The 14,018-nt window shown below is 37.7% G+C and overlaps 1 protein-coding gene across 1 annotated transcript; it reads right to left on the reverse strand.

Moving 5' to 3' along the window:
* Positions 1–505: 505 nt before the first annotated feature.
* LOC101340031 (UDP-glucuronosyltransferase 2B4-like) lies at positions 506–4,356 on the reverse strand. The gene is given in 4 exon segments (XM_019928032.2): positions 506–538; positions 2,860–3,008; positions 3,628–4,290; positions 4,293–4,356. Coding segments are annotated over 4 exon segments (909 nt in total).
* Positions 4,357–14,018: the final 9,662 nt, after the last annotated feature.

Consider the following 14,018-nt stretch of genomic DNA (forward strand, 5'->3'; position numbering starts at 1 on the left):
ATCTTATTATAGCTGTTATTTTCCAACTAAACCTCATACTATAGTTGATTTAGTGTAATAAAAAATTCTTTGAGAAAACGATTGTAATGGTGTGATGTGCACATGATAATTTATTTAATTATTGCTTAATTTTGAATATTTACATTACTTCCAGTGTTGGCTTTTATGAATTACTGCCCAAAATATTGTTTTTGCACACCTTGATTAATTTTCTCTGTATGGTTTCTTAGGAGTATACTATGAAGTCAAAGGCTATAGCATTTTTAAGATTCTTGAAGCATTTTGCCAAATGTCTTAATTCTTTAAAAATTACAGAAATTTTCTGAGAACCTAATAATGAATGGAAAAGTTAGTAGCTTGAAGGAATAGTTTCTTTATATAATGAAATCTTCACAATCATTGACGGATTTAAATCTTATTTTGCAACTTAATAGCAACAGCTACTATTACTAATTATTTTCATTATCCTACTATTCATCTTTTCTTTGTCCTTATTCCTCTCCTCTTAACCTCCCTTCTTACTAACGCTATCACTTTCCTGCAATGAGAACAGGGAAATCTTTCAAAAACTAGGGTTAGATAGCATAGAACTTTCACTAACCTTATCTCAGACTTTGTTGGTGCAAATGGCATTATTTTGTTCTTTTTTATGGCTGAGTAATATTCCATTGTATATATGTACCACATCTTTTATTTATTTTTGTCTGCATTGGTTCTTCCTTGCTGTGCACGGGCTTTCTCTAGTTGTGGTGAGTGGGGGCTACTCTTTGCAGTGCATGGGCTTCTCATTGTGGTGGCTTCTCTTGTTGTAGAGCATGGGCTCTGGGCATGCGGGCTTCAGTACTTGTGGCTCACAGGCTCTAGAGCACGGACTCAGTAGTTGTGGCGCACGGGCTTAGCTGCTCTGTGGCATCAGGGATCTTCCCAGACCAGGGCTTGAACCCATGTCCCCTGCATTGGCAGGCAGATTCTTAACCACTGTGCCACTAGGGAAGCCCTTAAATCAATTTAAAAGAGATCATATCAATTTAAAATAGATTCGATTCTTGCTTTCCTTCATAAGGAATAGCATCCTATAAACTGAAGAGAATTCTTTGTATTTTTAAACTACAGGAAGTTTTCAGATTCAAGTTGTACAAATTATTTGCTGTTTAGTGTATGTGCAGAGTTTATGGTTCTTATATATGCAGTGTATATTTTCCCTGTGCTCATTCTGTTAGGCAGCTATGATGTTGAGATGTACATCCCTAAGGGAGCTTTACTGAGGTTTTCTATAGGATTGGTATAGGCAGAAAACACCTATCCTAATAAACTAAATTATCTCTTTTATTCTGCAAGTTGTAAAACCCTGGGATTTCAAATGAGGAATGGTTTAAGTGCTGATGTGAAAGCTAGGAAATGCTGAATTTGGCTCCAAAAATTGTTAGATCATACATTTATATTGTTCAAGAATGGTGTTCTTTTTGGCTAGTGCGCCAGTGAAGAATCTCAATCCTTAGAAAAGAATTTTATCATTTTATCTTGCTGGTCAGATAGCCAAACCTTAAAAAATTCTTAAAATAAAACAACTTTAACTTAAATGTATTAAATTATATTTTATTTAACTTAAATTTTATTACATGTATTAAAATTTTAATTCCCTTTATTTTTCATTTAAAAACTTAAAATTTACTTTTAAACAACTCCTTGGGATATCTACTCTTTAGGACTTTGCTAGATTATATAATCTTGATATATTGGAAAACCAGTTTCTAGTAATTTAGAAATTAGATCCAAGTGACTGGTACACATTGGGTTATTGACAGTATGGAATAGCAACAAAATAACAATAAAGACAATAGGTAATATTTTTTCTGGATCACTAAGTATGTTCCAGAGACATTTTGGGTGTTTCATACATACTAACAGATTTTTTCCCCACAACAATATGAGGTTTGTACTATTATTATAAGAGTTAAAGCGGACATAACTCTATGAACATTGTATTCTAGTTTTCCATCATTGTTGCCTGTATCTTGTAACAACCAGCTAAATGGTGTCCCTTTTCACTCTTGCCCCTCTACAATCCAACCCAGTGACTACATCCTGTGTGTGTTTTTTTTTATGTGAACATCTCTCTCCCTTTCTTTACCCTTTTAATTTTCTCCCTAATGCTCCTACTAGATGTTTCAAACTCCTTATAATTATCTGTCTCCAACTTACCTCTCCAGCATCATCTGCCTCTTTACTCAAACTCTTCCTTTTTAGGCTAAACTTAGACTTCTTGGAAACTGTCATTACTACTCTACCTGCTTTTCTTTTGTGCCTTCTTCTACCCCTGCCCTATCCTGAACATCTTTCAGATCTTGTCTTAATTATCAATGCCTCAGGGATAATATCTGTGATTCCTGCTGGATGTTTCCTTAGTGTTGTGGTCTTTCCTTATAAAAATTTCACAAAGTTTTTACTACTTGCTGGTATTCTATCTTTCCAGGTAGAGTGTCAGATGGCAGAAATTGTGTCTACACCATTTCTCTGCATATTAGCACTTATTTCTGGAATATGCTAGTCATTTTATAATTATTCTTTTAATTTTTTATAATAATTCTTTTAATGAAGTCTGATGATTTATTATGTATTGAATAATGAAAGTAATAATTTTACTGACATATTCTCAGAGTCTTCCACTTTATTCTGTATTGATAATGAAATTCTGATACTTGCGTTGGTATAGAAATATATGAGTTTCTAATTGGCAAGTCACTTTATCTAGCATCCCACATCTCTCTCACTGTAATTAAATATTCTAAATAAAGAACACAGGATTATTCCTATTGAAAATTCAATGTAAACAAAACAGAATAAATAGGAATAGGTAACCTTAGGCAGGGGTTTGGCTGGTTTGCAGTGGAGGCCTCCAACAAATTCAAAATTTGGTAGCAGTGGGAGAGGAAATTCAAAATCCCAGTATGTTCAAATGAGCCACATTTCAGCTTTCCCCATTGTCTTTAATAATGTAGTCGGTCTTCCTGGAAGGATAAACTAAAACAACAAGAGTTAGATCAAATGAGAGTATTGCCATGTGAATATAGTAGGTAGTTTTTGGAAAGGAGCTTGGAATGATATAGCCAAAGATGTTTGAAAGTGTTCTCTAATTAAGCAAATATATATGTATGTGTATAGTGTACACCATATTGATATTGTATCATATCATATATAATACAGAAATCGAGCTACACAAGTAGAAACAATTTCCAAATGCTACCTAGATACTTGTGCTACAAATATGTGTGTAACTCTTCAATCTACCTGTCTTCATTTATCAAGGCATTTTATGAGGTTTCTAGTGATTTTTTTTAAGTTAAAAAAAGAAGTTTAGTAATATAGATATATAACTGCTTGGAGAAGTCCTAAGTGCTTCAGTTTGTGTTTTATGACTTCCTGGAGGAGAATCTGTATGAGTAATGGGAAACAGGGTTATACCTTACCCTATAATTTAATATTTTGATAATACTTATGAAATCATTTTATATTTTCATTTCCTTGTTTCACTTATAAGAGACAAAATTCTGTTACTTTATACAAACTCACCTTCCAAGGCACTAGGAAAGTTAGGACTTCATGCTACCAACTAAAAATATGACTTACCTAGTACTTCGCCATAAAACTGATTCCATTTATTCTCATTAAATGTCTGGAACCAAAAGTCAAAATAAAGTGCATATATCATATTTTTGACCCTCTCCGTGAATGTCACATGATCACTTAATTCTGAAAACGTAGCAGGTACATAGGATGGTGGTAATGGAAGTCTTCCACTATACTTTTCAGCTGAATAGCCAGGAGAGGAGCGGAGACTGTATACTAAAGGTACTTTAAGTACCTCAGCCAGCAGCTCACCACAGGGTCCAACAGCATCTGCAAGAACAGCATCAAACCTTGATTCATGTAGTTTTGTCATCAGCTTCTTGTTCGAAACAACATCTTTACAGATATTCATAAGCATATCAGAAAGTTCCCAAAATAAACTTCTCAATGATGAAAAATATGTCCACAACGAATTTTTTGCCAGATATGTCCATTTCTCTACCAAATGCTTGATGTTATGCTTCAAATTATCTTTAGTTAAAGACATAGGGAAAGTCCCAAACTTAATAGCAGATGGTTTGTTGGGATCAATAAGAATGGAAGCTGAAGTTGTCAGAACAGTCACCTTATGACCCATCATGACAAGTTCATCCAGGATTGTCTTCATATTCATCCAATGACTGTATTTCATTGGCCGTGCCAGCACCTTTCCACAATTTCCAGGCTAAAGTAGCAAGTCAGCTGTAGTAGCAGCAGAAGTGAGAGCCATTTCACAGACATCTTGTTCATATGCAGTACTTTTCAAAAATTACATTATCCTTTTGCCATTGCTCATGCTTATATCCAAGGAGAAATCAATCAGGATGTTAAATTATAACTCCTGTGCCTCAAATAACTACATTATATGAATAGTCATAGCTGTGGAAATCAAGTGAAAGGGCAAAGTGTAGAACACTTCATGTTTATACTGGTGTTTAATATTATTTCATCAGTGCTATCACCCATCTAAAAGTCGATGACCTTGCACACACAAATCAGTTATTATGTAAGAGAGAAAAATAGTGTAACAACAGTGACAAGTGAGAGGCTCTTGTGTCTGCAGTCCCCTTGACACAGAATTAGAGATAATGTAACATCAACAGGATGGAGGGTTAGGAGGTTCCAACACTTGTATCCCCCATAAAAGCAACAACAAAAAAAATAAATGAGCAACTACAAACCAATGTAAATTACTTTGGGAAAGCTCTGGACTACAATGAAGAAGCAGCAGAAACCCTGCAGATTGTAAAAACTGAGGATGGCCCTGTGAAAAAGCTTGGGAAGCATTTTACCTCCATCACCTCATCCTCCAGTTCAGAGCAGCTTGGCACCCACAGAAATTCCTTCAAATGGATTTCACCCCATGGGGAGAAGAAGAGCAGGAGAATCCCAGCAAGCTTCACCATCATAGAGGTTTGCTACTGAGGACTTCCACAGTCTTCACCAACACTGATTACAGCAGACACAGAGCTGCCCAGAGTCCCTGCTTCTGTGTCTTTCCTGAGGCTGGAAATGTTGCTGTGGTGAGATCTGACACTTGGGGCCCCATCACTCTGGTACTTTGCTTTCTCTGGTTGAGTTGTCACAATGCCTGACTATCTATGAGACTGGAGCTCCTGCTCTGTGCCCTGCCCTCAGGTATTAAGTCAGTACTTTTTCTTGCCATAACTGGGGCAATGCTGCTATTGCTTGGACTTCACTGTGTATTCCTAGTTGTGGCTTTGACTGGTCATTACCTAGGCTGAGCTGCTGAGCTACCCACCATTCCTGGAGCCTAAGTCATGGCTTTAACCTATCATTGCTGGGGCTAAAATGCTGCTACTTTGTACCTCACCCTGGGTCAGAGTTCTGATCCACAATTACCACGGCCACACTGCTGGGGCTCTGCACCCCAGCCCATGGGTCCTGACTTGCGACTTTAACAGGCCATTGCTGGGCACACGCTGCTGCTGCTCTGTGACTTCCACTAGGGCCAGAATTGGAATCTTGGCCCACCATTTCCAGGCTGTGCAGCTACAGGACCCTGGACCCTTGGACCTAAGCCATTGTAGAACCCTGTCATCTCAGGGCCTGTAACACTGCTGCATCCCAGTCACCCCCCCCCAATATATTAACTATATGTCAAATGCCTAGGACTACAACTATATACATGTTTTACATGCTTGCTTTTTATATTTATTAAGAGAAGAAAGAAGACATATGCATTTATACTGTCATATAAATACTTATCTCACCAGTTCTTTCTGTTTTATCATGGTGATTAGAAATTGCAATGTGGGTTTACTTCCTTCAGTTTGAAGACTTTCTTTTAGTTTTTCCTATAAGGCAGATTTCCAAGCAATGAATTTTTTGGGGGGGAGTGGAGGGAGAGAAATATCTGTATTTTGCCCTCATTTTTGAAAGATAGTTTTGTTTGATATAGAACTTTTGGTTGACAGTTTTGTCTTTCAGCGCTTTGAATATGTCATCCCACTGCCATAGAGCTTCCATTGTTTCTAATGAGATATAAGTGATGTCTTATTGGAGTTCCCTTGTATGGATAAATTACTTTTCTTTTAGTGCTTCAAGATTTTCTGTCTTTAGCTTTCAACATTTCATTAAGTCTGTGTATGGCTCTCCTATGTTTATCGTACTTGGACTTGGTTGAACAATTGGGATACATAGGTTAATGCTTTTCATCATATTTGGGATGTTCTCAGGCATTATTTTTAAAAATATTTTGCTCCGCTCCTTTTTCTCTGACACTCCCATTTTGTGTATGTTACTGTGCTTAATTATGTCCCACAATTCTCAACCCCTCAGTTCATTTATCTTCATTCTTTTTTCTCTCTGTTCTTTGAGGTGTATTATCTTATTGATCTATCTTCAAGTTTGCAGGGGTTTTTTTTAAATTTATTTTTGTCTGTGTTGGATCTTTGTTGCTGTGTGTGGACTCTCTCTAGTTGCAGTCAGTGGGGTCTATTCTTCATTGTGGTGCACGGGCTTTTCACTGTGGTGGCTTCTCCTGTTGCAGAGCACAGGCTCTAAGTGCATGGCCTCAGGAGTTGTGGTGTGCAGGCTCAGTAGTTGTCATGCATGGGCTTGTTGCTCCACGGCACGTGGGGTCTTCCTGGACCAGAGTTCAAACCCATGTCCCCTGTATTGGCAGGTGGATTCATAACCACTGCGCCACCAGGGAAGTCCCTTGCAGGCTTTTTTGTTTTGTTTTGTTTTTAAAGTTCAGCAAGATTTTTTTTTTTTTGATAGACATTGATGATCTGATTTTTAAATTCATATGGAAAGGAAAAGGACCTAGAATAGCCAAAGTTGTATATCAAACTTTAAAAAGGAAAACAAAGTTGAAGGACTAACATTACCTGATTTCAGGAGTTATTGTAAAGCTATGTAATCAAGAGAGTATGGTACTGGTGCAAAGACAGACAAATAGATCAGCGGAATAGAATAGCAAGTCCAGAAACTAACCCACACACATATGGCACACATATATGGACAAATGATTTTTGACAAAGGTGTAAAGACAATTTAGTGGAGAAAGGATAGCCTTTCAACAAGTGGTGCTGGCATAAAAGGATAGGCATGTGCCAAAAAAACAAAAAAATAAACCAAAACAAGAACTTCAAACCATACCTTGTACCATACACAAAAATTAACTTAAAATGGATCATAAAATCAAATGCAAAATCTACAACTAGGGTTTCCCTGGTGGCACAGTGGTTGAGAGTCCACCTGCCGATGCAGGGGATGCGGGTTCGTGCGCTGGTCCGGGAGGATCCCACATGCCTCAGAGCGGCTGGGCCCATGGGCCATGGCCGCTGGTCCTGTGCGTCCGGAGCCTGTGCTCCACAGCGGGAGGGGCTGTGGCATTGAGAGGCCCAGTACCGCTAAAAAAAAAAAAAAAAAAAAAAAAAAAATTTACAACTATAAAACTCCTAGGAGAAAACTTTCATGGCCTTGAGTTGGGCAAAAATTTCTTAAATATGACACCAAAAGCATGGTCCAGAAAAGGCAAAACTGATCAACTGGACTTTATCAAAGTTAAAACTTCTCTTTGAAAGACACTTTTAAAAGAATGAAAGACAAGCCACAGACTTAGAGAAAGTATTTGCAAATCATATGTGTGATAAAGGACTTGTATCAAGAATACGTAAATAACTCTTAGAACGCAATTAGAAAACAAAAATATCATTTGTAAATCAGGCAGAGGAGTTGAACAAATACATCAGTAAGGAAGATATATGGTGGTAAATAAGGCACAAGAAAAGATGCTTAACATTATTAGTCATTAGGGAAATGCAAATTAAAACCATGAGGTACCACTATACACCTTTTTTTTTTTTTTTTTTTTTTTTTTTTTTGGTACGCGGGCCTCTCACTGTTGTGGCCTCTCCCGTTGCGGAGCACAGGCTTCGGACACGCAGGCTCAGCGGCCATGGCTCATGGGCCCTGCCGCTCCGTGGCATATGGGATCTTCCCAGACCGGGGCATGAACCCGTGTCCCCTGCATCGGCAGGCGAACTCTCAACCACTGTGCCACCAGGGAAACCCTACACCTATTTTTTTTTTCTTTCGTAGTTACATGTTTTATTAATCACGTCTGAAAGCAAATATTTAAGCAAATATTTATTGGCGGTCTGTGGGAATAAGATACAGCTAGGTCCTCTTTCCTTGGTATATTCACAAAAGCCTCTGAAACTAAATTTCCAAGTCAGGTCATACTAAGCCATGGCATAGTAAGTTTTCATCATTAACAGTTCTTTTTTTTTTTTATTCAAACAGCAAGTCACAAAAATTATAATCATCCTCATCAGTTCACTCAGTCCCATGTAATTAATTTTTTTATCTTGATCTTTTGTTAGCACTTTTATGAATTCATCAGTTTTCCATTAGAGTTCAGAAAATGCTTATTCATTCAGTTCAGCAGTATAGTCAGTTACCAGAAACCTGTGCTTGTCAGAGTCTTTTCCATGAATTCCTAGAAGATGAAACACTTTTATAGGAACATTTTTGCAAAAGCATCAGAGTACACCCAGAACTGTCTGTAAATGACAAAAGACTTAACAATGACCACAGTTAAAGATTTGATGAAAGTTCATAATAATGCAATTGACAAGGAAATTTAGTTATTTCTGAGATATACATTTTAAAATAATAACTAGAATTATGACTGCTAACATTATACCAGAATATATAAGATTTTTAGGAATTTCATGTAATGTCTGAAACATTTATATTAACATATTTCCATACAAATAACCCAAAGGAAGTTTAGTATTAGTTGTTTTGTTTTTAATTTTTGAATTTTATTTTATTTTTTATACAGCAGGTTCTTATTAGTCATCAGTTTTATACACATCAGTGTATACATGTCAATCCCAATCACCCAATTCATCTCACCACCATCCTCACCCCACCCCCCGCGGCTTTCCCGCCTTGGTGTCCATATATTTGTTCTCTACATCTGTGTCTCAACTACTGCCCAGCAAAGTTTTATAGTTTTATAGTGTCCAGTTTTACATTTAGGTCTCTAATCCATTTAGGAGTTATTTTTGTGAATGGTGTTAGGGAGTGTTCTAATTTCATTCTTTTACATGTAGCTGTCCAGTTTTCCCAGCACCACTTATTGTATATCCTTGTATATCCTTGCTTCCTTTGTCATAGAGTAGTTGACCACAAGTGCGTGGGTTTATCTCTGGGTTTTTTATCCTGTATCATTGATCTATATTTCATATATCTATATTTTTGTGCCAGTACCATATTGTCTTGATTACTGTAGCTTTGTAGTATAGTGTGAAGTCAGGGAGTCTGATTCCTCCACCTCCGTTTTTTTTCCCTCAAAACCGCTTTGGCTATTCAGGGTCTTTTGTGTCTCCATACAAATTTTAAGATTTTTTGTTCTAGTTCCATAAAAAATGTCATTGGTAATTTGGTAGGGATTGCATTGAATCTATATACTGCTTTGGGTAGTATAGTCATTTTAATAATGTTGATTCTTCCAGTCCAAGATCATGGTATATCTCTCCATCTGTTGGTATCATCTTTAATTTCTTTCATCAGTGTCTCATAGTTCTCTGCATATAGGTCTTTTGTATCCCTAGGTAGGTTTATTCCTAGGTATTTTATTCTTTTTGTTGCAGTGGTAAATGGGAGTGTTTCCTTAATTTCTCTTTCAAATTTTTCATCATTAGTGTATAGGAATGCAAGAGATTTCTGTGCATTAATTTTGTATCCTGCAACTTTACCAAATTCATTGATTAGCTCTAGTAGTTTTCTGGTGGCATTTTTAGGTTTCTCTATGTATAGTATCATTTCATCTGCAAAGAGTGACAGTTTTACTTCTTCTTTTATGATTTGTATTCCTTTTATTTTTTTTTTTCCTCTGATTGCTGTGGCTAGGACTTGCAAAACTATGTTGAATAATAGTGGTGAGAGTGGACATCCTTGTCTTGTTCCTGATCTTAGTGGAAATGCTTTCAGTTTTTCACCATTGAGAATGATGTTTGCTGTGGGTTTGTCATATATGGCCTTTATTATGTTGATGTAGCTTCCCTCTATTCCCACTTTCTGGAGAGTTTTTATCATAAATAGGTGTTGAATTTTGTCAAAAGCTTTTTCTGCATCTATTGAGATGATTATATGGTTTTTATTCTTCAATTTGTTAATATGGTGTATCACATTGATTGATTTGTGTATCATGAAGAATCCTTGCATCCCTGAACTAAATCCCACTTGATCATGGTGTATGATCCTTTTAATATGTTGTTGGATTCTGTTTGCTAGTATTTTGTTGAGGATTTTTACATCTATATTCATCAGTGTTATTGATCTGTAATTTTCTTTTTTTGTAGTATCTTTGTCTGGTTTTGGTATCAGGGTGATGGTGGCTTATTGAATGAGTTTGGGAGTGTTCCTTCCTCTGCAATTTTTTGGAAGAGTTTGAGAAGGGTGGGTGTTAGCTCTTCTCTAAATGTTTGATAGAATTCACCTGTGAAGACATCTGGTCCTGGACTTTTGTTTGTTGGAAGATTTTTAATCACAGTTTCAATTTCATTACTAGTGATTGGTCTGTTCATATTTTCTATTTCTTCTTTTTTCTTTGTTCTGCAGCAGTGAATTCCACTATTCTGTCTTCCAGGTCACTTATCTGTTCTTTTGCCTAACTTATTCTGCTATTGATTCCTTCTAGTGTAGTTTTCATTTCAGTTATTGTATTATTCATCTCTGTTTGTTTGTTCTTTTATTCTTCTATGTCTTTGATAAACATTTCTTGCATCTTCTCTATCTTTGCCTCCATTCCTTTCCAGAGGTCCTGGATCATCTTCACTATCATTATTCTGAATTCTTTCTTTGGAAGGTTGCTTATCTCCACTTCATTTAATTGTTTTTCTGGGGTTTTATCTTGTTCCTTCATCTGGTACATAGCCCTCTTCCTTTTCATCTTGTCTATCTTTCTGCGAATGTGGTTTTTATTCCACAGGCTGCAGGATTGTAGTTCTTCTTGCTTCTGCTGTCTGCCCTCTGGTGGATGAGGCTATCTAAGAGGCTTGTGCAAATTTCCTGATGGGAGGGACTGGTGGTGGGTAGAGCTGGCTGTTGCTCTGTTGGGCAGAGCTCAATACCAAAAGACAACCCTCAGAATGGGAGAAAATATTTGCAAATGAAGCAACTGACAAAGGATTGATCTCCAAAATTTATAAGCAGCTCATGCAGCTTAATAACAAAAAAAACAAACAACCCAATCCAAAAATGGGCAGAAGACCTAAATAGACATTTCTCCAAAGAAGATATACAGAGTGCCAACAAACACATGAAAGTATGCTCAACATCACTAATCATGAGAGAAATGCAAATCAAAACTACAATGAGATATCATCTCACACCAGTCAGAATGGCTATCATCAAAAAATCTAGAAACAATAAATGCTGGAGAGGGTGTGGAGAAAAGGGAACACTCTTACACTGTTGGTGGGAATGTAAATTGATACAGCCACTGTGGAGAACAGTATGGAGGTTCCTTAAAAAGCTACAAATAGAACTACCATATGACCCAGCAATCCCACTACTGGGCATATACCCTGAGAAAACCATAATTCAAAAAAAGTCATGTACCAAAATGTTCATTGCAGCTCTATTTACAATAGCCCAGAGATGGAAACAACCTAAGTGTCCATCATCGGATGAATGGATAAAGAAGATGTGGCACATATATACAATGGAATATTACTCAGCCATAAAAAGAGACGAAATTGAGCTATTTGTAATGAGGTGGATAGACCTAGAGTCTGTCATACAGAGTGAAGTAAGTCAGAAAGAGAGAGACAAATACCGTATGCTAACACATATATATGGAATTTAAAAAAAAATGTCATGAAAAACCTAGGGGTGAAAGAGGAATAAAGACACAGACTTACTAGAGAATGGACTTGAGGCTATGGGGAGGGGGAAGTGTAAACGGTGACAAAGCGATAAAGAGGCATGGACATATATACACTACCAAACGTAAGGTAGATAGCTAGTGGGAAGCAGCCGCATAGCACAGGGAGATCAGCTCGGTGCTTTGTGACCGCCTGGAGGGGTGGGATAGGGAGGGTGGGAGGGAGGGAGACGCAAGCGGGAAGAGATATGGGAATATATGTATATATATAACTGATTCATTTTGTTGTGAAGCTGAAACTAACATACCATTGTAAAGCAATTATACTCCAATAAAGATGTTAAAAAAAAAAAAAAAAAACTTTAATCCACTTGTCTGCTGATGGATGGGGCTGGGTTCCCTCCCTGTTCATTGTTTGCCATGAGGTGACCCAAAAATGAAGCCTACCCAGGCTCTTTGGTGAGGCTAATGGTGGGCTCTGGGAGAGCTCACACCAAGCAGTACTTCCCAGAACTTCTGCTGCCAGTGTCCTTGTCCTCACAGTGAGACACTGTCACTCGCCGCCTCTGCAGGACACCCTCCAACACTAGCAGGTAGCTCTAGTTCAGTCTCCTATTGGGTCACTGCTCCTTCCCCTGTTTCCCAATGTGCACAGTACTTTGTGTGTGCCCTCCACAAGTGGAGTCTGTTTCCCCCAGTTCTGTCAAAGTCCTGCAATCAAATACCACTAACCTTCAAAGTCTGATTATCTAGGAATTCCTCCTTCTGTGGCTGGACCCCCAGGTTGGGAAGCCTGATGTGGGGCTCAGAACCTACATTCCAGTGGGTGGACTTCTGTGGTATAAGTGTTCTCCAGTGTAAGTCACCTACCCAGCAGTTATGAGATTTGATTTTATTGAGACTGCACCCCTCCTACCATCTCATTGTGGCTTCTCCTTTGTCTTTGGATGTCAGGTATCATTTTTGGTGAGTTCCAGTGTCTTCCAGTCGATGATTGTTCATCAGTAAGTTGTGATTCTGGTGCTCTCATAAGAGGAGATGAGAGCATGTCCTTCTACTCTGCCATCTTGAACCAATCTCCTATAATCTTTTAAGTATGAATTTTTCAAGATATTATCTCAGTTTTTTTCCCTCAAAGTTTCTAGTTTCTAAGAGTGGAGTTATCCATGCACAGTTTTACACGTTTTTATACAAAACTAGGAACTGAAGAATAATACAAGTGATAAAATTTAAAAAAAGACAATGTCACATTAATTTTCACTGACCATTATATGATAAAATAGGCAAAGTAGCAGTTTATGCTTTCAGGAGATCTAACTGCATTTTATACAATGGAAAACACTAATTTAGAAGGTATTGAATATGCTATATCCAGCCCAAAGAATTCATGGATATTGAAATTCTCACTTCTCAATGGGATGAAATCCCAAAGAATCCTAGGTTTCTGGGGCAATTTTTTTTTTTTAAGGTAGGTGGCTGTCTATTACTTGTCAAGGCAGTCAGCCTGATTCCAGGCTGTAGAAGATAAAAATTGTTTGGGTTGTTTTGGGGCAGTTTAGATCATGCCTGAAGGTGGAAAGTAGTTCACCACTAGTGAGAGAGCTCAGATGGATTTATACTGTCATAAAAATAACTATAGGATTTACCAGGGAGCACTTCTGTAATTTTCTCTGTGCTAACCCTGACTACTCCGATGCTTTCCAGTTTTTGCCTCTCCTCTTCCTCCCCACCTCTGAGAAAGTAGCTGTTAATCCAATTGGTCAGAACCGTATGTTGATTAGGCCAAGTTGTTAATGGGCAGGACTAAGAGACCTTAAATTCAGAACCTATGCCTCTTACTGTCACCCTTTTCTGCTTTAACAGGAAACAAAGCGTGGCTCCCAGGGGTCTCTCTTGGTCTTTTACTCAACGACTGGTTTTAAGACACAGACCTACTAGAGAATGGACTTGAGGATATGGGGAGGGGGAAGGGTAAGCTGGGACAAAGCAAGAGAGTGGCATGGACATATATACACTACCAAATGTAAGGTAGATAGCTAGT

Source organism: Tursiops truncatus, chromosome 5, assembly GCF_011762595.2.
Source record: "Tursiops truncatus isolate mTurTru1 chromosome 5, mTurTru1.mat.Y, whole genome shotgun sequence".
NCBI lineage: Eukaryota > Metazoa > Chordata > Mammalia > Artiodactyla > Delphinidae > Tursiops > Tursiops truncatus.